Consider the following 27,799-nt stretch of genomic DNA (forward strand, 5'->3'; position numbering starts at 1 on the left):
GCCCTTTAGTGGCCAATGATTTATTAATTGCTCATGAGCTGAGCATGACTGTTTTACACCTTTAGAAGGGACTTCATCTTTGCATTCTCAGTCTTAACACTCTCATAGTAATGAGGACTCTAAGGTGGTGGGTCCTGCTAGGTTGAATTTGGATCAAGCATCTTTCTGTATGTTACTGATTGTAGATGTCTGGCATGCGATCTACACTAGAGTGTGTTTCACCTTTTCAATTAAATTAACACTGGTTGGACAGTCTGTTCAGCAACCCTATGGGCCAATAGAGCAAGTTGATATTAGAAATCTTTCTATGAAAACAACGTTCCTTTTAGCCATAGCATCAACCAGAAGAGTTGGAGAGTTACATGCTCTGTCTGCGAGTCTGCAGTATCTCAGGTGGTGGCCAGGGGGCAGTCAAGTTCCCTTTTGGCTGAACCCATTTTTCCAGCCCAAAAGTATTGTCAACTCAGTTCACAAATCAGCCTATTCAGCTGGCGGTCTTTAGGAAGGAGGACAAGGCTTTCCAAGCAGAAGTCCAGTTCTATAGAAGTGTGCTTTGAGGCAGTATGTGCTAAAGACTGCCTCATTGCGTACTACGGACCAGCTATCTGTCTGATTTGGGCCCGGCTGAAGAGGTGCACCCTTGTCGAAACGGGCTTGGTAGTGGACACTATTGCTGAGGCATTTTGTTAGACAGACCATACAATGCCTAAATTTGTTAGGTGTCATTCGACTCGGGCTGTGGCCACTGCTTGGGCAGCATTGTGTGGCGCAGCATTGTGTGGCGGAGCTTCACAAAAATTTATAGGCCTAATGTACTGACCATCTCTGGTGGTCTTCCACCATCATAGAACCTCAGTTATGCAAGGAACCAGCGTTCAATTCTGTTGTTGCTTTAAACTTCGGCCATGATTCGGCCTCCCACAATGAGGTGCCTGTCAATATTTCAGCCAAACAAATTTTACTTATTGCGACTGTTAATTTTTTGTCTTTTGTCACGGTAAAGTTTGTCCACACTGCTGACATGTTTACCTTTTGTAGGTTATCCACATGGTGTGCTCAAAATAGACACTGACACATGAAAACGTCATCAGAGAATTGTTAACTGTTAACTGTCAGTGTCCAGGACATTTGTCACCCTTTTTGAATTGCCTTTCTTTTCTATCACATTTTAACAATCATCATACATTAGGCATTATCTAAAAGTTTAAGCACTCAAAGGCTACGCTTACACTTTCAGTCCAAATCCAATTATTTGTGTATCTGATTGGAATCTGATCTAAAATTATTGATGTCCGATTTATATTTTTTGTCCATGTCCATTTAGTTTTCCGTAATATCTGCCAGAATTACACTTCTGCAGTATATTTATTATTTATTTATTTATTTAAATAATTAATTAATTTGTTTATGAATTGCTGTTTTGGTTGAATATTTTCAGTTAGCAAAATTTCAGTGTATCACTAGTGCTGATATTTTTAAACAACAGCACTCTAGTGTGACATTGATTAAATATCCTTTAAGGCTAATGTATTACACACATACACACACACACACACACACACACACATACACGTCTATATTACCAAGAGGGGACTATCACTCTACACTATCCAAGAGGGGACCTGTGTTTCTAGTCATTTTGAAGAAACAAAAATCACATACAAAATTTTCTTTTAAGGTCCTTATTCATAATATAACTTCAAATAAGCATTTTTTTATTTTTTTTACAAATATGCCAAGAGGGGACCTGAACGATGTCTACCTATCCAACAGGGGACCTCCATAGACTCTAATGGAGCTGTGTGTGTTTGTGTGTGACCGATGTCTACCTATCCAACAGGGGACCTCCATTAGTCTGCAGTGGAGCTGTGTGTGTGTGTGTGTGACCGATGTCTACCTATCCAACAGGGGACCTCCATTAGTCTGCAGTGGAGCTGTGTGTGTGTGTGTGTGACCGATGTCTACCTATCCAACAGGGGACCTCCATTAGTCTGCAGTGGAGCTGTGTGTGAATGTGAAGTGAGCTGACAGTCAAGTCTGTCTTCATTTTATATATATATATGCATTTGGCATATATATATGCCATCTCCACCATTACATGTCTTTACAAATAAATAACATAAATGCAGTTAAGCTTCGTACAGACTATATAATGTGTCAAGTAATAATATGTCTTTTTATAATAACTGTGTTCTTTTGAATGTACTGAGAAGTATTTATTTGTAACCTAAAATATACTTTAATACTTTAATTTACTTTTTAAATATATTTATTACACAGTCGCAATAAAGTTACAAGATGTAACATCAAGTAACACACTACACTTAGTTAGTCCACAAGTCTTCTTGTGCTTTAGTATGTTAGTCAACACATTAAAATAAGTTAACTTGTTTACACAGGCATCTGGTATCACAATAGGCACACACACACACACACACACACAAACACAATATACCTTAGACATAATACCTAATACATTACAGAAAAGTCATTTCTTTAAGAAATTCATTCTCTGTTGTGTCTTCATAATTACAGTATATGATCAGTCCACATCTCTCATTTAAGATTATTGTCAGGTACACCAATGCATTTACATTATTGAATATTACAGGTCATTATTGAATAGTGATTACGTTACACACACACTGACTCAGGTCCCCTGTTAGATAGTAAATCACGACGCCTGTGTGTTTGCTGTGACATTTCTTATCATCACAAACACACTGTAAAGATTTAGAGTTTTTACAGCAATGCCTGAGTTTAAAGGGTTAAATCAAGCAGAAATAGCTCTCTAATGTATTAATTGCAGGTCATTATTGAATAGTGATTATGTTACACACACACACTAACTCAGGTCCCCTGTTAGATAGTAAATCATGACGCCTGTGTGTTTGCTGTGACATTTCTTATCATCACAAACACACTGCAAAGATTTAGAGTTTTTACAGCAATGCCTGAGTTTAAAGGGTTAAATCAAGCAGAAATAGCTCTCTAATGTATTAATTGCAGGTCATTATTGAATAGTGATTACGTTACACACACACTGACTCAGGTCCCCTGTTAGATAGTAAATCACGACGCCTGTGTGTTTGCTGTGACATTTCTTATCATCACAAACAAACTGTAAAGATTTAGAGTTTTTACAGCAATACCTGAGTTTAAAGGGTTAAATCAAGCAGAAATAGCTCTCTAATGTATTAATTGCAGGTCATTATTGAATAGTGATTACGTTACACACACACACTGACTCAGGTCCCCTGTTAGATAGTAAATCACGACGCCTGTGTGTTTGCTGTGACATTTCTTGTTGTCATAAACACACTGCAAAGATTTAGAGGTTTTACAGCAATACCTGAGTTTAAAGGGTTAAATCAAGCAGAAATAGCTCTCTAATGTATTAATTGCAGGTCATTATTGAATAGTGATTACGTTACACACACACTGACTCAGGTCCCCTGTTAGATAGTAAATCACGACGCCTGTGTGTTTGCTGTGACATTTCTTATAATCACAAACACACTGTAAAGATTTAGAGTTTTTACAGCAATACCTGAGTTTAAAGGGTTAAATCAAGCAGAAATAGCTCTCTAATGTATTAATTGCAGGTCATTATTGAATAGTAATTACGTTACACACACACTGACTCAGGTCCCCTGTTAGATAGTAAATCACGACGCCTGTGTGTTTGCTGTGACATTTCTTATCATCATAAACACACTGTAAAGATTTAGAGTTTTTACAGCAATACCTGAGTTTAAAGGGTAAATCAAGCAGAAATAGCTCTCTAATGTATTAATTGCAGGTCATTATTGAATAGTGATTACGTTACACACACACACTCACTCAGGTCCCCTGTTTGATAGTAAATCACGACGCCTGTGTGTTTGCTGTGATATTTCTTATCATCACAAACAAACTGTAAAGATTTAGAGTTTTTACAGCAATACCTGAGCTTAAAGGGTTAAATCAAGCAGAAATAGCTCTCTAATGTATTAATTGCAGGTCATTATTGAATAGTGATTACGTTACACACACACTGACTCAGGTCCCCTGTTAGATAGTAAATCACGACGCCTGTGTGTTTGCTGTGACATTTCTTATCATCACAAACACACTGCAAAGATTTAGAGTTTTTACAGCAATACCTGAGTTTAAAGGGTTAAATCAAGCAGAAATAGCTCTCTAATGTATTAATTGCAGGTCATTATTGAATAGTGATTACGTTACACACACACTGACTCAGGTCCCCTGTTAGATAGTAAATCACGACGCCTGTGTGTTTCTCTCCTCAACCCCCACAACCCCCCACTCACAATTTACATTTCAATAAGGGAAGACTTGAAAAACCAGTTTGTGAACCACAGGCCAATAGAGCTCAAACTACCAATGTGGCAGAACCCTTCTCAGATAAACTAGAGAAGATGCTGGGATTTGCCCTGCCAAATTAAACTAAATTACATTTTTTACAATCGCTAGGCCACATTTCTCAATACTTTGGTCATTTTCAAAATCCTTCACACAGTTCTCCAAACCAACTTTCTGCTTCACAGCAGTTATTTCACATTCAAAATCCACAAAAACCAACAAAACACTTAATTCATGTCTCAAATCAAGTGCCAATGATCCACAGTTTAGCTTGCACAGACTGAAGTTGTGATCACTGTGTGAAGAGTTGAAAAAGTTGAAAAAGTGTGTTTATTATTGAGAAATGTTTTGTAAAAGAACATTTTATATCACAGCTTAACTGTGGATCAACATTGCTTTAGCACAACATGCATTCAATGGCAACATCTTTCAATTTACCTGAAATCTTTTCTCACTTTGACACAAACACAATCAAATCTTTGTTCTACAGGCCAATTCGCACATCCTTACATGCTGTTTTCAAAAGTGTTAAACTTATGGACAAAACAATAACATAATACAAAACTGAATGAGACAGCAATTTACAACATGTATACAGTAATACTGTAATGCAATTTATACTGCTAAAAAAATCAAACACTATCAAAGCAACTTTGATGAAACTGAACACCAACACCAGTGTTAGGCCATTACCATCCATTCAAAAGAGGAAACTTAGGAATAATGTTGTACTGTACTGTAAGCATGCAGTGAATTATAAGCAGTAGAGAGTGTCATTCTAGTTTTGTAAAGACATTTTAATTGTATAATGTTCCTGATGTTAGTGTTGATGTAAACCTGCGCTGCTAGTGCTCTGGAAGAATGAGTTGATTTGTAAAAGTAAAATTAACTGCTGTGAAGCTGAAAGTTGGTTAGCAAATTTATAAACTCCTCACTCAGTTCTCCTAAATATTGGGAAATATGTCCTAGCGATTGTAATTTCATTTCATCATGTAATTTCAATTTATTTTTGGCAGTGTATTTGGTCTAGGACACAGGTAACAGTAGTTAGGTTCTGTGTCTCACCTGTGAGAGTCTTCATGCATTGAAATGTAAATTACTGGTGGGGGGTTGAGGAGAAAACTCAACACACACACTATTCTCTATTCCATTTTCAAGAGCACATCTAAACCACTAGCCCAAACACATTACAAGTGAAAGCACAAATAAATACAAAAGATATGATACACATGAAATAAACAGTGCTTTTCAGGACGGTCCATCAGTAGTTGTAAAATAACACTGTATTGTCCTCACTGTAAAAAAATAAAATAATAATAATAAAAAATATATATATATATATATATATATTTTTTTTATAAGTTAATAATTTTAAAGTTACTTTTTCTCAAAGTGTATGTTCACTTAACTGAACCTACTATGACATAAGCAACTATGTTTACTGGGATACTTCCTATTTTTTTTTAAATAATTTTGTATTAATTTTAGCATTTTAGTTTAGCATTCGTGGACTGTCAGAGATACAGCTTTCGGGGCGTGTGCTTCAGATGTTTATAGCACGTGAGTAATGAAGAGCCTTCTGAAGCAAAGTGGCACGTTTGTGTAAGAACAATGTCCATATTTTAAACTTTATAGACTAAACAAACTATTTTTATTGAAAGAAATTGTGTTTTAGTGTTATTATGAAAAGAGTAACCCCTGACGCTAAGTTTTGTTTAGCTCTATCTTCTCTCTTCAGTGTTTGTCAGTGCACATACGTCAAGGATTCATGGGTGAAGAAGGGTTACTCTTTAAAGTACAACTCCGGTGAGAAATGACCCTTGGGGTAATTAACAGATGGTGGATCTTTCTGTGGGATGCGTTTTCATGGAAATCAAGTGTAAAGAGTTTTATCTCTAAAAACAGATTTGAGTGACGAACGCTGTGCTAAGTGATGAACTGTGACTTGGAATCTCATATGGGCCATTGTTTCCGGAAGACAGCACTGAACGCAGTAGAGAAAAAAAAAGAAAAACAAGTCCATGTAATTAGATTTCACAAACTTAATTCCTATCGATCAGCTCACTTAGCACAGCGTTCGTGGCTCGAGTCGTCGAGACTGTTTTCCAAGATGGCTGCAGTCTGTAAACGTGTAATGGACTGTCTTTAGAAAGTATCTTCTTATTAAACCGTTTGTACTCTAACAAGTTCTCAATGCTGCGGTTTGCATGTAGGGATCCTCATTATGCTGCCTTGTTAGTGTGAGGTTATTTTGAGCCTTGTTAGTGGTATTAACTAGCGATTTAATTTCACTTATTCCATGCCCCATAGACAAACATTATAAGCTAATCTGTGTTTAGAGATAAAACTCTTTAAATTCGATTTTCATGAAACCGCATCCCAGAGAACGATCTACTCGGTAACCATCTGTTAATTACCCCTAGGGTCATTTCTCACCGGAGTTGTCCTTTAAGCGCAAGTTGATTCGTGCACCACTGAAAACCGAAAGCTAGTATTTTAGTCTATGGATCAGTTACTGTGTGGATCAGTTATATGATGGTTAGATGCACTTTTATGGACCGACAAGGCACTGGCATTTTAAAGCTGGGAAGAGCCAGGACTTTTTTAATATAAATTTAAATAACTCAGATTTTATTCATTTGAAAAAAGAATGTCATATACACTTGGGATGACTTGAGGGTGAGTAAATCATGGGCTAATTTTCATTTGTAGGTGAACTAACTGCTGTAAACTGGGCCCACAAACACAGTAGATCCACACAACCCCCAACACAATTTACATTTTAATAATAATAAATAAGGGAAGACTTGAAAACCTAGGGCCCTATAATTTCCGCGATCACGGAATCGCGGACGGAATCGCGGAATTGGCATATTAACGCGGAATCTGCATATAAACGCGGAATCTGGTGTTAACACAGATTTCCCCGGAATTTTACATATTTGTAATGAAATTCTGTGTCGTGTGGGTGGAGAACGTATGTCTGAGGAAAGTGCAGACCGGGGGAAGCAAATCTTCGCGACACAACCCCTCCCGTCATTTCAGCTCGCCCTTCAAAACAATGAAAGTATGGCGAAGTTGGTCTCCACGGCTCTGCTTTCGGCAGCGAAAAAGTTAAGAAACTCGACGCTAACGGCGGTTTCACACTGCACGCGCAGGCGGCGCAGAAGCTTTCCGTATGGAGAGCGGGAGCCGCGCTCGTGTATTGCACAGACAGACAAATATTGTCCATTCTGTCAGATTTTCCGGTGTTCTGCTCGACCCGTCATCTCGTGCTTTGATTTATAATGTGCACATTAGGCAGCAATGCATATCTGCTGCAAATGCAACCGTTTTCCCCTCTGTTAGTCTGTTCCAAACATGCATTTAACATGCTGTATATGGGTAGTTTACATGATAAGTAACCTTAAAGTTAAAAGTAAGCATCTAGTTTTAATCATTTAAAGGGGCCTTTGAAGTTGGGGAAAAAAACTTCTGGCAGTGTTGTGTTTTCGTGTATTTTTATTTTTCACAGCTCTGGATATCATTATGGTGATTGTTAAACACACAGAACAATTCACTACATGATTTCATGGTGCAATGTTTTTTTTTTATGTTAATTTTCAAATTTAAATGTTTTACTTAATAGTACTTAAGAGTACCGTAAAATATGATTCTTTTGATTTTTTTTTTTTTAGTTATTTTTAAAAAAAAATTACTTGAAAGAAAAAGCTAATGGAGCACTTTCATTTTAACTTATATAAACTATTATAATTTATTTTACCGGAAAGTTTAAAGCTAATAACCATTAATATTTGAAGTATTTGAAGTGCAGTGTTATGTCAAATATCATATTTGTCCTAAAAAGTAAATGTGATGTTTGTTACCTCGATAAATTTAAGGTCTTTCCTATTTTTTGTTTTATGTTGTATTATATTAACATTAAAAGCAAACTCTTTTTTCACCAAAATTACAGTAAAGGGTAAAAAAACTGAATTACCAAACATTTTAACAGAAAAAAAGGAATCTGCAAAAATTAAAACGGAAAAAACGGAATTTGGGAAAAAATAAAACGGATTTTATAGGGCCCTAAAAACCCAGTTTGTGAACCAAAGGCCAACCTAGAGGAAAGGAAAATCAAACCTGAGATCTCCTTCTCAACTCACATCTTTCTCCTAGACAGAAATGAGATCAAGTGAACATCAAATTGAGACATAAGGCTAATCTCCTGCTTCTCACATGTTTATCCTGAGACAAAAAATGACATTCTCTCATGTTTATCTCCACTAAAGTTTCATAAGAGATCTCAACAACATCACATACTGTGCTCTGATTTGTCTCCTTGGCTAGAGAGACTGTATTGCTCATATGTGTCTCCTCTAAAGTTTCAGAAGGGATCTCAACAGTATCGCACGCTGTGCTCAGACTTTTTTCTTCAGCTAGATACTCTGGAACTCTCACTTTTGTCACCTCTAAAAAGTTTCATAAAAGATCTCAATAACATCACACATTGTGCTCAGAATATTCTCCTTAGTTAAAGTCTCTGGCACTCTCAAATTTGTCAAACAAATGTTGGTCACTTTTTCAAAACTCTTCACACAGTGATCACAACTTCAGTCTGTGCAAGCTAAACTGTGGATCATTGGCACTTGATTTGAGACATGAATTAAGTGTTTTGTTAGTTTTTGTGGATGTTGAATGTGAAATAACTGATGTGAAGCAGAAAGTTGGTTTGGAGAACAAGTTTTGAAAATAACCAAAGTATTGAGAAACGTGGCCTAGCGATTGCAAAAACTGTAATTTAGTTTAATTTGGCAGGGCAAATCCCAGCATCTTCTCTAGTTTATCTGAGAAGGGTTCTGCCACATTGGTAGTTTGAGCTCTATTGGCCTGTGGTTCACAAACTGGTTTTTCAAGTCTTCCCTTATTGAAATGTAAATTGTGAGTGGGGGGTTGTGGGGGTTGAGGAGAGAAACACACAGGCGTCGTGATTTACTATCTAACAGGGGACCTGAGTCAGTGTGTGTGTAACGTAATCACTATTCAATAATGACCTGCAATTAATACATTAGAGAGCTATTTCTGCTTGATTTAACCCTTTAAACTCAGTTATTGCTGTAAAAACTCTAAATCTTTACAGTGTGTTTGTGATGATAAGAAATGTCACAGCAAACACACAGGCGTCGTGATTTACTATCTTACAGGGGACCTGAGTCAGTGTGTGTGTAACATATTCAGTATTCAATAATGACCGGCAATTAATACATTAGAGAGCTATTTCTGCTTGATTTAGCCCTTTAAACTCAGGTATTGCTGTAAAAACTCTAAATCTTAGCAGTGTGTTTGTGATGATAAGAAATGTCACAGCAAACACACAGGCATCGTGATTTACTATCTAACAGGGGACCTGAGTCAGTGTGTGTGTGTAACGTAATCACTATTCAATAATGACCTGCAATTAATACATTAGAGAGCTATTTCTGCTTGATTTAACCCTTTAAACTCAGGTATTGCTGTAAAAACTCTAAATCTTTACAGTTTGTTTGTGATGATAAGAAATGTCACAGCAAACACACAGACGTCGTGATTTACTATCTAACAGGGGACCTGAGTCAGTGTGTGTGTAACGTAATCACTATTCAATAATGACCTGCAATTAATACATTAGAGAGCTATTTCTGCTTGATTTAACCCTTTAAACTCAGTTATTGCTGTAAAAACTCTAAATCTTTGCAGTGTGTTTGTGATTATAAGAAATGTCACAGCAAACACACAGGCGTCGTGATTTACTATCTAACAGGGGACCTGAGTGAGTGTGTGTGTAACGTAATCACTATTCAATAATGACCTGCATTTAATACATTAGAGAGCTATTTCTGCTTGATTTAACCCTTTAAACTCAGTTATTGCTGTAAAAACTCTAAATCTTTGCAGTGTGTTTGTGATTATAAGAAATGTCACAGCAAACACACAGGCGTCGTGATTTACTATCAAACAGGGGACCTGAGTCAGTGTGTGTGTAACGTAATCACTATTCAATAATGACCTGCAATTAATACATTAGAGAGCTATTTCTGCTTGATTTAACCCTTTAAACTCAGGTATTGCTGTAAAAACTCTAAATCTTTACAGTTTGTTTGTGATGATAAGAAATGTCACAGCAAACACACAGACGTCGTGATTTACTATCTAACAGGGGACCTGAGTCAGTGTGTGTGTAACGTAATCACTATTCAATAATGACCTGCAATTAATACATTAGAGAGCTATTTCTGCTTGATTTAACCCTTTAAACTCAGTTATTGCTGTAAAAACTCTAAATCTTTGCAGTGTGTTTGTGATTATAAGAAATGTCACAGCAAACACACAGGCGTCGTGATTTACTATCTAACAGGGGACCTGAGTCAGTGTGTGTGTAACGTAATCACTATTCAATAATGACCTGCATTTAATACATTAGAGAGCTATTTCTGCTTGATTTAACCCTTTAAACTCAGGTATTGCTGTAAAAACTCTAAATCTTTGCAGTGTGTTTATGATTATAAGAAATGTCACAGCAAACACACAGGCATCGTGATTTACTATCTAACAGGGGACCTGAGTCAGTGTGTGTGTAACGTAATCACTATTCAATAATGACCTGCATTTAATACATTAGAGAGCTATTTCTGCTTGATTTAACCCTTTAAACTCAGGTATTGCTGTAAAAACTCTAAATCTTTGCAGTGTGTTTATGATTATAAGAAATGTCACAGCAAACACACAGGCATCGTGATTTACTATCTAACAGGGGACCTGCATCATTTTGTTAAACATAAATAAATCAAAAGTGGTTAGTTTAAAAAGCTCATAAATGTATAAGGTGGTAAGATGGGCCTTTTATATGGGCCAAAAGTCACACATTATTTTTACAAATACTTGGCTAAAATAAAATGTTTTTAATAATGTCTATGTTAACACTTGTTTAAAAGAACTTTAGATGCAAAGTTTGTCCCATTTACCGTACCTTTTTTTTTTAATATAAATAAAATAATGCATTATTTTTCAATAATTATAGGCCACTGTCATTAAAATGTTATATATATATATACACAGAAACAAAAAATGTTTACAAAAGCATTGAATGAGATCCCTTAATAATTTAATAAAGTTTTACGGTCTCTCCACGGCCATGATGGATGGTATTTACTATATTTATTTGTAGAAACTGAGGACACACACATTTTGATGGCAGATGTATTTCTAATTACATCCTGGTTGTTTAGATTTTTTAATCGTTTTTTCTTGGATCCTGTAGTATTTAATTTTAAAGTAATGCAAAGTTTGAAACTAGTCAGGGTATTTAGTAAAGAGATATAATCTATATGATGTTTGTTCCTTTAGTAAGCAGCCTGTTAAACAGCAGCTCTAGAGTCAGAGGACAGCAGGCCATTCAAACAATAGAGGAGTGTGTGTGTGTGTGAACGACGTGTGTTTAAGGGCCATTACAGTTCCTGCTCCAGCCTACAGGGGAGCTGCTGAGCATGGCCTTAAACACTCACACACTCTTAGGTCCCCTCTTGGTCAAAATTTTTAAAAATTCACCAGAGTGTTGTTTCTTGATTTTAACATGATTTAAACAAACACACCTGTAGGTCCTTACTTGGTCAAACATTAAAAAAAATCACCAGAGCATTTCTTTAGTGTTTTACTTCATTTTCACATGATTTAATGCATGACCAACAGGGGACTTGAAAAATGTCCCCTCTTGGCTCAGAGGTCCCCTGTTGGTGAGTGTGTAACGACGCCAAGGTCCCCTGTTAGATAGGTAGACAAGTACACACACACACACACACACACACACACACGTTGGTCTATGTGGTTTACAGGGACTCTCCATAGGTGTAATGGTTTTTATACTGTACAAACCGTATTTTCTATCCCCTTACACTGCCCCTGCCCCTAAACCTACCCATCACAGGAAACATTCTGCTTTTTTACTTTCTCAAAAAAACATCATTTAGTATGTTTTTAAGGCCATTTGAATTGTGAGGACATTTGATATGTCCTCATAAACCACATTTATAGAGTAATACCAGTGTAATACCCATGTAGTTATACAAATTTGTGTCCTCATAAACCACATAAACAGGCTCACACACACACACACACACACACACACACACACACACACACACACACACACACACACACACACACACACACACACACACACACACACACACACACACACACACACACACACACACACACACACTCCACGTGTCTTACATATTGGTCCTCAGAGTGGTCCGGCTCATCCTGTGGTCCAGACTGAGGGGACATACTGTCTGAAGTGCTGTTCGGACTGAAGCTCCGCATACTACTGCTTCTGCTGCCTGAGATGAACAGACTCAGATTGTCAAAGTCATCTGGCCTCTCAGTCACCTCCCGCTGGGGGTTGTAGGCTTTCAGGAATGAGGAGTACACATAGCCCTGCATACCTACACACACACACACACACACACACACACACACACAAAGAGAAATGTCATTATCAATAGCAAGAGCCTGGTTAACCTAACAGTATAGCAAAATAATGGCAGCTTTGTAAGACCATAAGAGTGAATGTAATCTCAGACATATCAGTTTCAGGCCTCAAACTAATTTAATACACTTTCTAAATGATCAGGGATTTTCACATTCTTTAATAATACAATTCAAATATCTCTTTTGCAACAAAGTTTGCATGTTGGTGATTCAGTTTTCCCCTCCATATTGTGATATTTAAAGATTTCAAGTTAAGATTTCAAGGGCTTTTTTGCTGACCTCTTTTTTTTTTTCTACTTCCAGACACTGTTGCTTTGTTCCTCCAATGAGCTGAAACTACTTGATAACAGACATAAAGTCACCTGACAACAAACTGGACAGCGTTTCTCAAAAGCATAGTGAGCCAAGTTGATCGTAGAGACCATTGGAGGCAATGGTTCTACTAGCTACTTAAGCCTACGGTGCTTTTGGGAAATGCAGCCCAGAACACTGGTCCTGTTGTGAAGCAACAGTCTCTGTGGAGTTAATGAGAGGCTAGTTCATAGACATGTGATGAAAGAAAATCCTTACGGGATTTCATTACTCCCTGCCGTAAGGTTATGAAGTGCTACAGCATGCATGCAAAATTTCCACTGGCCTTATTAATGCTTTAGTTAATGGTGTCTACTGTAAATATCATTGTGTTTACAGGGATAAACTCTCATGTGAATTAATAGTGTAAGCCTCGGCAAAAGTACAAAAATAAATAAAACTGGTAACACTATAATAAAATTAAATTTAATAACATTTTTAATACATTATTAGGTATAATAATTTTTAGGATATCATTAAGATATATTAAGATATCATTAATATCTTTACTTTCAGTTTTAACGCAGCCCAGATCGTAATGTGTCCTTGCAAAAAAAAAAAAACGATATATATATATATAGTTTTTTTGTTGCAAGGACACATTACGATCTGGGCTGCGTTAAAACTGAAAGTAAAGATATTAATGATATTACAAAAGATTTCAATTCAGATAAATAATGCCATTCTCTTTCTCAAAGAACCTGCTAAAAATTGTTTTTCACCAAAATATTAAGCAGCACAACTAATAATATTTATAAAAAAAAAAAATTGTGAGCACCAAATCATCATATTAAAACTTCTGTAGGATCGTGTGACTGCTATGGCTGTGTAACATCACAGGAATAAATTAATTATTTAAAATAGGTAGGCCTAGTTACTGTAATCATATTTTAAAAATATTATAGATTTTACATATCTGATCAAAATGCTGCGTTGTTGAGCACAATAGATGGCAGTGCAAATATTTAAAACTTCCCTCTTATACACTGTTAATATATATATTTTTCTTCTAAAAATATATGAAAGTGTATTTAAATGCACATAAACAGACTTACTCCCAGTGTGTACTAGCCAGCGGCTGCTGCTGCCCATAGGGTCTTTGTCTTCCAGCAGGGCCACCAGCTCCCCCTCCAATAGGCTGATGTCTTTTTCCTGACAGGCATTGCAGTTCCGCTTGAGCTGATAGAGCCGATCCACTGCATACTCTTCCAGGAGCCAGGCCCTGTGCTCCTCTGTCTGTCTGGGGATCTCCGGGGCCTGAAGAGAAATTTACAGTCAACTGCAATCTTATTTGCAATATGGGTTTACCCATATTTATCATTTGTAATCATACCATTTTCTTGTCCCGTTTCTCAAAGCTCACTTTGCGCTCCATCAGCTTTTGGGAATTTTCTTTGAAGAATCCAAGGTTGTTCAGCTCCTCCATGATAGAATTTTGGACTTCACTAACATTTGACAAAGGAACCTGGATGGAATGACAAATGCAATGGTGAAAATGTAACATTAAACATCCATGACAAAGTTTTGTACATGCTGTAGATCAGTGATTCTTAACCAAAGGGCCTAGGGAAACTCCCACGGATGCCCCAAGTCAAATAAATGTAGTAATATTAACTTAATAATTTAAATGCTAAATAACACAAACTTTTATCGTAAACAGAAGTCCCAGAGGAAGGTTGACCAGATTAGATGTGAGCCTCTGAATTGTGACTTGTACAATGGAGTCAAAAAAGTTGAGAATCATCGTTGTAGATGAAACAGCCACTGTAATGTTTAAAATGTAATACTACAGTCTTTTGATTATGCCTTATATGTATCTGCATTATTACTGTTTTACAGAAAGCAACCGTATTAAAGTATTATAAGTATTATATTATATCATGTAGACTACCGAACCTATTTTTTTACCTTTCATGTTCTGTAAAAAGCTATACTTGTATGCATAAAGATCCTTTATGCTTACAGTATAATAGACTAATGGTTTTGGATAACACAAAGTTTGTAGGTTTGAATCCAAGCATGGACCACAGCAGTAACCTGATAAGTTGTAAAATCACCATTTTGCCCTTGAGCAAGACACTTTAAACTGGGTTTTCCAAAGTGAAAAAAGGGCTCCGTCACTTTCTCTACATTTTTTTTAACAATGTCATTATTTCACTCACTGGTAGCTGGTGGACAGGCGGTTGGGCTGCATCCATCAGCTTTCTAATTAATTTCACCATACAAATCAAGCAGTTGGTGAGGATCGTCTTGACAGCTTGGTTGAAGCAATGCAGCTCATCACGCAGCTGGGCATTGAGGGCCTGATAATCTCGTTTGGCTTGGCCCTGTTCCTCTTTGGAGGATCGGGAATCCAATTGGCTGCAATAGTCCAACAGTTTATCGTAGCGCTTCAGTATCAGCTTCTGTGGTGATGAGAACATTCCCAGCAGGCTGGAGAGAGGAGCCAGAACCAGATGCTCCATGTGATCTTTCTAAAGGGAACACAAACCATGCACATTTTTAAACAGGTTGTATGGTGGGAAAGCTGCAGATAACGACTTTTAATAGGTTAACAGACTAAATGATTTGATTGAAAAGTAAGCATAGCAATAAAAGTGTATGAAATGTGAAAAATTAAGGAAATAATTTAGTGAATCTCACTAAGCCAAAATAGTGCATTACTGTACTTCCTGTTGCTTAGATGTCATTTTAAAGAGGAACTCGTTTAAAAATGGTCATCCATGAATGTTTGAGACTGAGAATGTTTCACAGTGAAGTTGCTGACAAGAACTGAGGTGCAATTTTACTCCATAGTTTACAAAATACATATGTTTGTGTGTGTGTGAGGGGAAACACTTACAAATTGTTTGTATGGGTCATTGCCATTCCTCTTTTGCTGAAAGCCATTGGTGTCTATTTTGTCTGGATCCTTCATTATAGTTTCTAGGTCGTGTGCATTTTGAACAGCAATGGATATCATCTCCTACAGTATAAAGACAGGAAATAGTACTTTTCGTTTTTTCACTTTTATTCAGGAAAATTCAGCAAATTTTAGATATATTTGTGTTTAAGTGATTTTAATGAATAGAACTGCAACTAATATTACATTAGGAAGGCAAGGCCTTTTGGATGTATTTACTCCTCCTAAAACACTAAATAAACCCTCAGTATCTAACTCAGAAATATTTCAGTATGCTGCAAAAATGGTCTTGATCCATGTGGCCATTTTGAGTTAATTTCAAATGTTGTAGGCTTTGCTGATTTGTGTGGAATTAATTTATGAGTTTTTAGGAACTGTTGAATACATGCAAGCAGGTACAAAATACCCCTATAAAAGATTTAATGTGGCAGAAGAAAAAACCCAAAACATTGCTAGTTTGACACAGGAGTACGGTGGACAAACCTAATGCAGCAGATTATTTCTGTAAATAAAAGGAAACATACTGTATTTGTGAAGGATGTGCTGACACTGACTGCTCTAACCACAATGGAGATTCATTTGGAAATATGTCTTTACAAACAGTGTGGTTCCACTGTTCTAAAAGCAAAATATTAAAATAATACTTCAAATATCAACATATTTCCCAGATGATTAATCACAGTACATAAAACAGTAGACTATTACAAGTTTTCAATAAGTGTTGTGCTTAAATATGCAAATTATGCATTACCTAGATATGCAATTTGCTTACGAAGATTTAAACTGAAGGTTCAAAATTCTGGTTTCATTTTGTTGGCATGCAGTTAAAGGTTTTTACAGAGGTTTTGGATATCGATTTTTATCTCTCCATATGCATAAAATAGTATACAAATATTCCTAAAAAGATGATAAAATATTCCTGAACAAAACCCTTCTGTTAAAATTTAAGAATAAAGATATGAATAAAGGCACAGCAAATAGATAAAGTGTAATAAAATAAATATTTTAACATGTATTTGGATGTCTGTGTTTAGTCTGTGATGAAAGCAAATTAGCCCAAAATATCAAAATTGACTAATGAATGGAAAATCCGCTGTGCCTTTCCTTAATTGCATCTATTTTAATATGCATAGAAAATATGTCACACGTTTCTTCATACCTGAGTATAGAGCAAGTAACAGCTGATGTTTTTCACTAGCTGTCTCACAGCTTTCTCAAGGCTCCGGAAAAGTTTTTCCTCTTTGTCAAACTCTTCATCTCTCACCTGTAGAGAAGGAAAAGCCACAACAATACACACATAATGACTTTACAGAAGCCTGAGTCAAAACATGCTTATTTGTGTCTTGTTTCGTTAAAGTACCTGTGGCTCAACTCCAGTGAGGATCTTAAAATAGCTTGTCAGGCGGTCAGATTTCTTCCTGATAGAATGAATGCTGAACCTGTTGAGTTTAACCCTCAGTGAGGTTTCATCCTCACTCCTCTTGTACTTCAGCACTGAAATAACACAAGTGTCATTTATTTGCATACAGACTTGAATACTTACAAAGCAAAACATTTTTAATAACAGTTTTATAGACATGTATTACTTTAACCCCAAATACTCTCTGAACCATGTTTGCGAAACTAAACGAAAACAAAACCTTTTTAAATAATACCTATAAATGTGAATTTAATAGTTATTACAATATCTCACCTATGTCTTTCCTTCTCTTAAACTCATTAATGTTAACGTTAATGATCTTCACAGCGGTCAGAGCTTCCTGTAAGGGCTTGTTGTCAGGGTGGTCAATGGGTGTGGCGTTCCACAGTTCAGTCAATAGTAGTGGGTATTTCATGACACGCTGCACTGGTTTAATGAGCAGAGAGCCCATGTCAAGCAAATTGGGCTTCCCTCTAAAAAATAACATTAAATGAAGAACAACTATTCATATATGATGCACTCCACTTTGTTCACTATATACAGTCTGTATAGATAGTACAGGTATGACATAGTTGTAGGCCAAAATGGGGAGGCGAGTTATCATTTTAGCACTTCCGGCTCCATTGTCCCAAAGTCAGTGGGTTTTTTGAATGGGATTTTGGTTAAATGGCTGAAATGTATTTGGTGAACACAAGCTCAAGACAGCAATTCAGCGGTTAGACACTTGGTCCGACTCATAAATCGATATGCTGATTCATTAAGCGCCGAAGCTTCAGGAATTCGTTTTAATAGGCCATCACCATATAAGTCATTATTTAGTTTTTTTACCTTTAGCTTTCTATTTCTGACAACTACATGTAGGCTTCAAAATTCATATAAGTTGTGTTCATCTGTATAAATGATCTCGATGGTCAATTTGTGTAAGTATCATAAACTTTTGTTGATCACAGAGCTTGTTTTTTGCGAAAATCCAAAAGCTAATGGAAAAATCCTGTTAGGTTTTTGTCGAGGGAACCAGTGTAATGCTAACTGCCGATTGGCCTACGAAGTGACATCATACCTGTACCACTTTATTACTAGTATGTTTCTGTAGCTCAACTGGTATAGAGGATTATGCTAGCAACAATAAAATTGCAGGTGCAATTAATGCATAAGCTTGAATACGCTATAAGTTGTAATAAGAACTAACCTGTCTATTAACATAAAGTCTATATAGTAACATTCATGTTTATAATTATAAAATGTCTGAATTTTCACTACTCTTTATTATTTATGACAGTTTAAATAAAAAATTGCATACTCACTCCAGGTCATATATTTTCCTGTGAGAAAAGAGACAACAAATCATTATTGTAAACTTCAGAGCCAAAGTCTCATTTCTAATGCCTGCTACAGACTGTGTGATTTTGGCAGTCCTATAAGATCATTACAAATCACACTGTACGACATGGATCTAATAAACTTTGGTTTGTTATGTATGTAGACTGTATGTAGGTGATGGCTGGATTTTTACTCCACTTTTAGACATACACTCGCAAACTTCCCTAAGCACTTCCTCTCAGGGGAATCTCTGCATACAACTTCGTCAAGTGGGCGAGGGAAGTTTATTAGGGCAGTCGTGTGACCCCTCGATTTTGACAGTGGGAGCGATACCGAAATGTACACTTGATCTATAGACCACACAGTTTATCAGTATAATACAGTCCCTGACAAAAGTCTTGTCGCTTATCTATTTTGTAGAAATACCTGATATTAACCTGACTTTTAATTAATCAATTGGTGTTAGAAATAGCTCATATGAAAAGCTAAAACCCTCCCAAATGATTTTTAATGCACTGAAATAAATAATTTTCACAGAAGAAATATTTATCATTTAATCAAGACAGAAAGGTCAAATTTTGGCAAGACAAAAGTTTTGTCGCCTATACAGAAATGTAACAAATTTACTGCAAATACAAAAATATGTCAGCAAATTAAGTTGTGGCGCTGTGAGATCCAAATTTAATATCTTGTATGACTTCCATGAGCTTGAAGGACTGCTTCCATGCAGTTTGGCAAGGATGCATACAATTTATTGATGAAGTCATCAGGAATAGCTAAGAAAGCAGTCTTGCATGCCTCCCAGATTTCATCAATATTCTTTGGTTTCGTCTTCCATGCGTCCTCTTTCATCCTACCCCACATATGCTCAATGATGTTCATGTCTGGTGACTGGGCTGGCCAATCCTGGAGCATCTTGATCTTCTTCGCCTTGAGGAACTTTGATGTGGAGATGGAAGTATGCGATGGAGCACCGTCCTGCTGCAGAATTTGGCCTCTTTTATGGTTGGGAATATAAGAGGTAGCTAAGGTTTCTTGGTATTTTAGACTATTGATGTTGTCTTCCACCCTGCAGATCTCTCGCACACCCCCATACTGGATGTAACCCCAGACCATGATTTTTCCGCCACCAAACTTCACTGTTTTCTGGGTGAATCTCGGATCCATTCTGGCTCCAGTAGGTCTCCTGCAATATTTGCGGCGACTGTGGTGTAATTCAACTGAAGATTCATCTGAAAAATCCACCTTCTGCCACTTTTCCAGCGTCCATCCTTTTAGTAGGCTGTGGGCCTTGGCAAATGCCACACGTTTTTTCAATTGTATTTTGTCTAGTGCTGGCTTCTGGGCACTGATTCGACCATGGAGGCCATTTCGAGGCAGAATCCTACAAACTGTTCTGGTTGACACAGGGACTTCAGGTGACCAGGTCTCGTGGAGCTCTGCTGCAGTGGAAAATGGGCTGGCCTTGGATTTTCGAGCCAACAAACGGTCCTCTCGAGCAGTTGTCTTGTGGGGTCTGCCTGACCTGGGCTTGTCAAAAACGTCTCCAGTCTCAAATCTTTTTTTTATCCTCTGTACTTGACGCTGAGACACATTGAAGGTGTCTGCACATCAGCAGTGGATCTGGTCTTCAGCCTCATGATAATCAAAACTTTAGTCTCAGGGTGAATCTTAGGCATGTTTGCAGAGGTAGCTAAGGTTTCTTGGTATTTTAGACTATTGATGTTGCCTTCCACCCTGCAGATCTCTCGCACACCCCCATACTGGATGTAACCCCAGACCATGATTTTTCCGCCACCAAACTTCACTGTTTTCTGGGTGAATCTCGGATCCATTCTGGCTCCAGTAGGTCTCCTGCAATATTTGCGGCGACTGTGGTGTAATTCAACTGAAGATTCATCTGAAAAATCCACCTTCTGCCACTTTTCCAGCGTCCATCCTTTTAGTAGGCTGTGGGCCTTGGCAAATGCCACACGGTTTTTCAATTGTATTTTGTTTAGTGCTGGCTTCTGGGCACTGATTCGACCATGGAGGCCATTTCGAGGCAGAATCCTACAAACTGTTCTGGTTGACACAGGGACTTCAGGTGACCAGGTCTCGTGGAGCTCTGCTGCAGTGGAAAATGGGCTGGCCTTGGATTTTCGAGCCAACAAACGGTCCTCTCGAGCAGTTGTCTTGTGGGGTCTGCCTGACCTGGGCTTGTCAAAAACGTCTCCAGTCTCAAATCTTTTTTTTATCCTCTGTACTTGATGCTGAGACACATTGAAGGTGTCTGCACATCAGCAGTGGATCTGGTCTTCAGCCTCATGATAATCAAAACTTTAGTCTCAGGGTGAATCTTAGGCATGTTTGCAGAGGTCTAGTTGCAGTTGATGTGAAGGTCTAGCGTACTGGGTTTTTTTTTATACACACTTGAGACCTAATTGATCCATTATTAGTCACAGGGGAAGCTCATATGACAAGGTGACAACACTTATGTCTTTGCAAAAATTCACTCAATGGGCTTTACCAAGCTGTGAATATTAGAATACTTTTTGAAAGTTTAGTTTTTCACTGAAACATTATCACAAAAGCTGGTGGGATTAAAATGAACCATTTCTTGTAAAAATATCTTGATTAGAAATATATTTCAACGGCACTTTAGGTCAATTTGTACACAAGCATTAAGACTTTTGTCAGGGACTGTATAGACCACACAGTTGATCAGTATAGACAGTAAAGTTGATCTATTATAGACCACAGCGCAACATGACTGTGACGTCACAACAGAATGTGCTAAATGTACCCCCACCCCACACAACTGTAATGTATGATATTGGAGTTATTTGTACTTTTATCAGCATAATACTTGTAGCTACCTTAAGTTGACTGTTACAGTTAATTGTAATGTTATTTTTTTCAATTTTGTTCAACTGTAAGTCCATCGTTTTAGAGCCACAGAAAACACCAAGATTGGTCATCTTTTTTTTTTTTTTTGGACTTCCCAAAATCATACAATGTGTACTGGGCATAAAAGATAAATCAAGTTAACATCTTTACTTGAGTGATGATATACATCTTCTAAAATGCTGCTGAATGTCCTCCTGTGCTTCATAAGACTTGAGCGAAGCATTAGCCTCATCGTGATGATAGCAGTAAATTTTATATTCCTCCTCCATGACAGCTTTGAGTTGGATAAACACGTCTCCTAAAAAAAAAGAAGATAAAAAAGGTAAGTAAAGTGGACTGGAGAAATCTGCAGTGTAATATAGGATAATGTTTTACATCTGTGAAAAAGTTAGAAAAATCTTCATATACATATTATTAAAATGATACAATAATTTAATAATAATTTTACTTTTTTATTTTAAAATGGTATATTAACATTATTTGTATTAAGTTAAATATTTAATTTAATAATAAACATTAACCCTAATTTGTAATGTCAGTTGTTACGTACCATTGCATTCACTATAGCCAACATTTTCATTTGTTTTAATTTCATGTTTGTAAATCTAATATGTCTATTTCAAATATTTATTTATTACCTATGAGTTGTGTTTCAGGGTCAGGGTCAGCTATGGCATCTTGTAGCCTTTGCAGTAGATCAGCAGAGACATCACACACAGACTCAATGTTGGTGAACAGTCGATCCACATCCACCACCTATACCAAACCCACCAGACCCCAAAATCAATTCATCAAACCGAATGTTTAGTTTATGTTCATGCAAGTTTAGTAGCAAACAAAGAACACCACAATTATTAAAATAAGTAAATCAAATAAGTTATATTTTAAGTGGCAACACTATATTGATTGGAATTTATTTTTGTATTTAGTGAAAGCTTAAATCCTCTTTGTATACCTCTATGGTGATTATGATTATGGTGATGACATTACTAAAGTCTAAAAGTGTTCTTGTTCTTCAGTTACAAGATGATGTGTTTATAATGACCAAGGTGACTTGATGTTTTATAAAGAACAAATTTTCATGTAGAAAGATTTGAGAAAATGCATCTCCATAGAACTGTGAACATGCCTGGGCTGCTCTCAGAGGAAGCAGAACCTCGCTTATGCAGAGCTCCAAGTCCTTCTGATAATCTCCCTCTGTCCTAACCAGCTCCTCAATGACCTTTGACCTTTTTATCATCTTCCTGTGGCGGATCTCTTCTGGATCCATGGCTGGGGATGTGGGTGTAGAGAGGTCATGTGGAGACATTTTCTCTGATGTGGGGGTAGGGAGGAGAGGGGGAAAAGAGATAAATTATGCAGTTCAGATTTACTGTACATTTTTGGTAAAAAACACATTTGTGGTTGCCTGAAATTCACTGTAAAAAAGTACATTGACAATGTTTCAGGTATTATAGAATAGCGTATTGTTGCTGTATATTTTAACACCTGGCAAATATACAACTGTATATTTTTAAATATTTAATTACAAATGTAATACTGTTTTTCAGCATAAAATATATGGAAATAGTTTTTACTTCCAAAATCCATAACTTTTACAATAGGATTTTACTGTAGAATTTTAATTTTTTTAAATCATTTTTTAGTTTTTAGTTTTTTTTATAGTTGCAAAACTGTATACACATAATTAAGCCAATTAATCTATTTCTCATATTCGACTCTATCCAGGTTTTAAAAGATGTCTCTGTAAAAAAAAAAGAAAGAAAGAAAAAGACAAGCTAATTCCTAGACTACCCTGAAAACTATAGTGTCATTCTATAGCAATTATTTAATTTTTAGTGTTAATTATAATCAAATAATTACATGGAATTAAGAGGTTTTTTTAGCTGTGTAATTCTTATATTGAGTTATGAATCATCAAAATAAAATACATTAGCTATCTAAATAAAACTTAATGTACTGCTGCTAGCAATATGAAAGTTAAACAAAGCAAGTACGTAATCATGGGAAGTGAGATGATTCTTTGTTTCCTGATCACCTCCATATGACACTTCCTCCTTACAGAAAGAGACAGAGAGGCTACAGGCAAAGGTGGGGCCAGGTGTCACATTACTTTTTGGCACAGTAATGCAATGCTGAAAAGGCCTTTTATTTCTTTTAGTGTCTGGCCTGCACATCTCTAACATAGAGATTTGGTGTTTAAACAGACTAATAATTAGACCACATTTTAATATTTTTAGATGTAAATAAGGAAATATCTACAATAATAGTAATGACGTTTAAAATTATCCAATAATACGTTTCACGCTTATAAAAAAGATATCAGCAGCTTTAATTACTCAAACAAAACTGTGACTTATTATGTGTGAAACAAAATATGCGGTGCACATATACTTCGAGGAGCAAGCCTTAGACAAAGAGTTTGGTTATGACAATAGAGGAGTTGTATTTCACTCATTCCACTCACACAGAATCATATAACAGATATCTGCCTTACAAATCACCAAGCTTGATGCATAATAAACTGGAACATGTCACTATCTTGTGAATTCAAGATTTCTATAAATGTTTTACAATTAATACATTATTCTCTAGTGAACCTGCATTAGGACTGGCTGAGCAATTTAGCCTGGCAAAAGGTTCTCATAAATAGAAAACACAAAGCCTTTCACAAGACTTTTCACTGAAGGCCAGCTAATGGAAACCTGTGCCTCACTGAACAGATTACATTTCTGCAGGAAAATAACCTGACTGAACTCAAGCTTGGAGATGTGCTTTGAGCTCAGTGTGAGTGTTAATTTGGCTCCAGTGCCTTTGTATTGCATCAATAATTATTTGCCTATATCCTTTTAATTATTTTCAGAATTTGAAAGCCTCAAGCAAGACTCCCATCTGACCTTCTCCGCTTGGTTTGACTCAGTAACACAAAGTAAACATACAATATCCAAACACATCACGCACACACAAGTGGAACCTGCCCTGCAAGAGCTTGTGTCTCATATGATCAAGTGTTTGCTTTAGACAGTATTTTTTTTTCTTTTAGACATGAAAATATCATATTTCAAACACATTCATACAGTCATATGTGCTAACACAAAATTCCTGTTTTAGTCAGTCTATTGTTTCATTATGCAGCATGGTGTTCAAGTGATCCAGAACATTTAGTTTTATGTGCATTTCCTGTTCAGGGATCAACATTTCCTCAATGATGTCATCGTATTTTACTTTAAATGTGCCATATGACATACAGCTGGCTGTCAATGGCATACTACGAAATATCAATATACTATATGGTCAAAATGACTCAAATTTAAGAATAAAATTATAAAATGGACTATATGTTGGAACCATATGCAGGTCACTGTAAAAAATTTTTATAATCAATAATTATCACAACATGTTACATTATTTTAACTCATTAAATAAGTTTAGTTAAAAATAAGTTATACAAGATAGTTCATCATTTAAGTCCGTTCATAATTTAAGTTGAAATGATTTAAACATCCAAGTTGATTGTACTTAAAAATTTCAGGCTGCAACTTAATATGTCTAGAACTGAAAAGTTTTAAAATGATTTGAAGTCTCATTGCTAATGTTTATAACAAAAACTGCTGACATGTTTTTTTTAATGTCAGCATTTTATATGTGCTGTTAAGTGAAATTTAAACCATAAAATGCACTGTAAAAGTTATCTGGTTGCCTTAAAATTTTGAGTTAATTGAAATTAAAAAATTTGAGTTAACACAATGAGCATTTTGGAGAATTGACAACCTTTTTTCAAATATTATTAAAAGATTTTGTAAGCATATTGGGTAATTGTGTGTGTTTTATTTCTGAAGACATTTCTGAAACATGCCAAATTGTGCTATTTTCATGATTTATCCCATTTTTTATGTGGTTCAGATACAATCATATTTTGTTTTTATTAAACCAGAAATATAATTTAATTAGAATTTATTAAACCAATTTCCTTCATTGTATCAACTCAAATTTTTAATTTCAATACATTTAACCAGGTTACCAATAATAACCAGGCAACCAGGTTACTTACTTTAAAAAAAAAAAAGTTAAACCACCAATATTTTTTGTGTGGTTTGTTTGCTTTTCACATTGGATTTGTTTGGATTGTGAAGTCTCAGAATTCTCCTTGACATGATTTGAATGTATGACAACATATTTTGTTTATATAAGGGCTATTGTCTGAAAACTATAGAATCTTGTATGACAAGACTGTCCTCATCGCTGTGAGATGTCCTCAATGTTATGACTTGGCGTCCGTGAATGCTTCATTCCTTGTTTAGTGCAGGCTGTTAAACTAGTTTTTCTGTCAGCTGATGTCATTCTCAAGTTATGATTATGATGACATTCACATATCATCACAAGCAGACTGTGACATGAAGTTGACAAGAAAATGAATGAATAACTTGACATTTCTTAAAATATTTCCTAGTCATTGAGTTAAATGCTCTATAATAATGCGACGCGGAATAAACAAACTAAATATTCGTAGATAGCATCTTCCTGATAAAGTAAACAGCGGAGGGACTGTGGCTGAGCTTGTTTACGACTGTTCCACAACCATGTTCAGCACTGTGGCCGAGGTTCAGTTTGCATATGTGACATCAGTCCAGGGGGAATAGATCTCTCTCTGTAATGTAACAACGCAACAGGTGCTAAGCATCAGCACACACATGCCCTCTTTTTTTTACTTCACTCTATACAAAGATCTAATGGAATTTGAGATGGGTATAAATAAAAGAGTATAACTGGAGTAAAGTCAAGTCTGTGCTAACCTGCTGCCCTGCAGGGTGTCAGAAAAATGGGTGACAAGTTTAAAACGTGTTGATGTTAGCCTAACAATGTTTTTTTCTGAAGTTATCAAGGTTTTACTATTGTCTAATGCTTAACCACTATAAAATCACAATTTCATACAAAGCAGCTGAAAAACATACCATCTAGTTTGTGAGGAAAAATTACCTTTAAGTTTAGCACTATACTCTGTCTTGTCAGAATAGCTCCTTCTCACCAAGGTTGCGATGCTGATGTCACCTTTGGAAGCGTCATCATCCACAATAGTATCTGTCTTCCTCCTTTCCAGGTATCTTATGAAAAGTCTATTTCTCCTTTTAATTCCTTTGTCCTTCTCTTTTTTCTCCACCTTTTCATTCTCTCTGTCATTCCCACTGGCCTGGTTGGGATCCATGTTGACCCCTTTTCTGCTCCCTCTTGTTTGGCAGTCTGGAGTAGAGGTGAAAGAGAGAGCCTGGGAAGAGGAACAGGTGCAGCGTTGCTTCTATTGCTGTGTACACTAACTCCATGCAGGTAAACCCTCCCCCTCTTCTGCTTCCGCCATACCTGCCTCAGGAGAGCTGTAGCCACACCTCCTTCATGTCTCTCTGCAAAAAAAGACAGACATGAAGCTAGAGATGAAGGAATCTGGTCTTTTTGGAGTCTGGTCTCCCTTAAGGCAAAGATAGATGGCATAAAATGTGTTTCACACTGTGTAATCTCATACAGAGTGACTTGCATTTGCACGGTAGCATTTGCATACCTGTTGGACATGCGGAATATGATAAAAACTGAGAACATAAGACCAGCAGCCAGCCAAGACACAAGCAATAAATCTGTCTGTCTGTCTGTCTGTCTGTCTGTCTGTCTGTCTGTCTGTCTGTCTGTCTGTCTGTCTGTCTGTCTGTCTGTCTGTCTATCCATACATATAATTTTTAAACATATAAGCATACCATAGCATTTTGTGAGAAGCTTAACAATCCCTTTAGGAAATATTGTTTTGGATGAGTGCAGATAGAGTTAATATTAAACAAGAAGGAGGGTCTGATGACTTAACTTTGAAGGGCATGACAAAGGTCGACATATCAAACAGGCCTGTAAAGTTTTCAATTTGTGTCAACATTTACAAAGCATTACGTCAATGGTGTTTATACCAACATTAAGACCAAATGCATAAACGCCGTGAAATGTCATGTGACAGAGATTCCGCTTTGGTGCTATTTTCACAAGTAAGGTGCACATTTTCAAAACTCTTT

General features: G+C 36.5%; 1 protein-coding gene across 1 annotated transcript in view; it reads right to left on the bottom strand.

The window, feature by feature from the left end:
• Window positions 1-27,402, bottom strand: part of arhgef38 (Rho guanine nucleotide exchange factor (GEF) 38) — a 31,609-nt gene extending 4,207 nt beyond the window's left edge. The window contains exons 1-15 of the mRNA XM_067441626.1: window positions 27,307-27,402; window positions 27,111-27,151; window positions 26,733-27,018; window positions 22,885-23,069; window positions 22,394-22,511; window positions 21,906-22,053; window positions 18,851-18,868; window positions 17,820-18,019; window positions 17,487-17,620; window positions 17,286-17,390; window positions 16,067-16,189; window positions 15,387-15,698; window positions 14,558-14,689; window positions 14,280-14,481; window positions 12,616-12,827 (exon numbers count right to left, since the gene is read on the bottom strand). Coding sequence (XP_067297727.1) covers window positions 12,616-12,827; window positions 14,280-14,481; window positions 14,558-14,689; window positions 15,387-15,698; window positions 16,067-16,189; window positions 17,286-17,390; window positions 17,487-17,620; window positions 17,820-18,019; window positions 18,851-18,868; window positions 21,906-22,053; window positions 22,394-22,511; window positions 22,885-23,069; window positions 26,733-26,958 — 2,115 coding nt within the window. The 5' untranslated portion in view covers window positions 26,959-27,018; window positions 27,111-27,151; window positions 27,307-27,402. The remainder of the gene's footprint in view (window positions 1-12,615; window positions 12,828-14,279; window positions 14,482-14,557; window positions 14,690-15,386; window positions 15,699-16,066; window positions 16,190-17,285; window positions 17,391-17,486; window positions 17,621-17,819; window positions 18,020-18,850; window positions 18,869-21,905; window positions 22,054-22,393; window positions 22,512-22,884; window positions 23,070-26,732; window positions 27,019-27,110; window positions 27,152-27,306) is intronic.
• Between the last annotated feature and the right edge of the window lie 397 nt (window positions 27,403-27,799).

This window comes from Pseudorasbora parva, chromosome 4 (genome assembly GCF_024679245.1).
Source record: "Pseudorasbora parva isolate DD20220531a chromosome 4, ASM2467924v1, whole genome shotgun sequence".
NCBI classification, from domain to species: domain Eukaryota; kingdom Metazoa; phylum Chordata; class Actinopteri; order Cypriniformes; family Gobionidae; genus Pseudorasbora; species Pseudorasbora parva.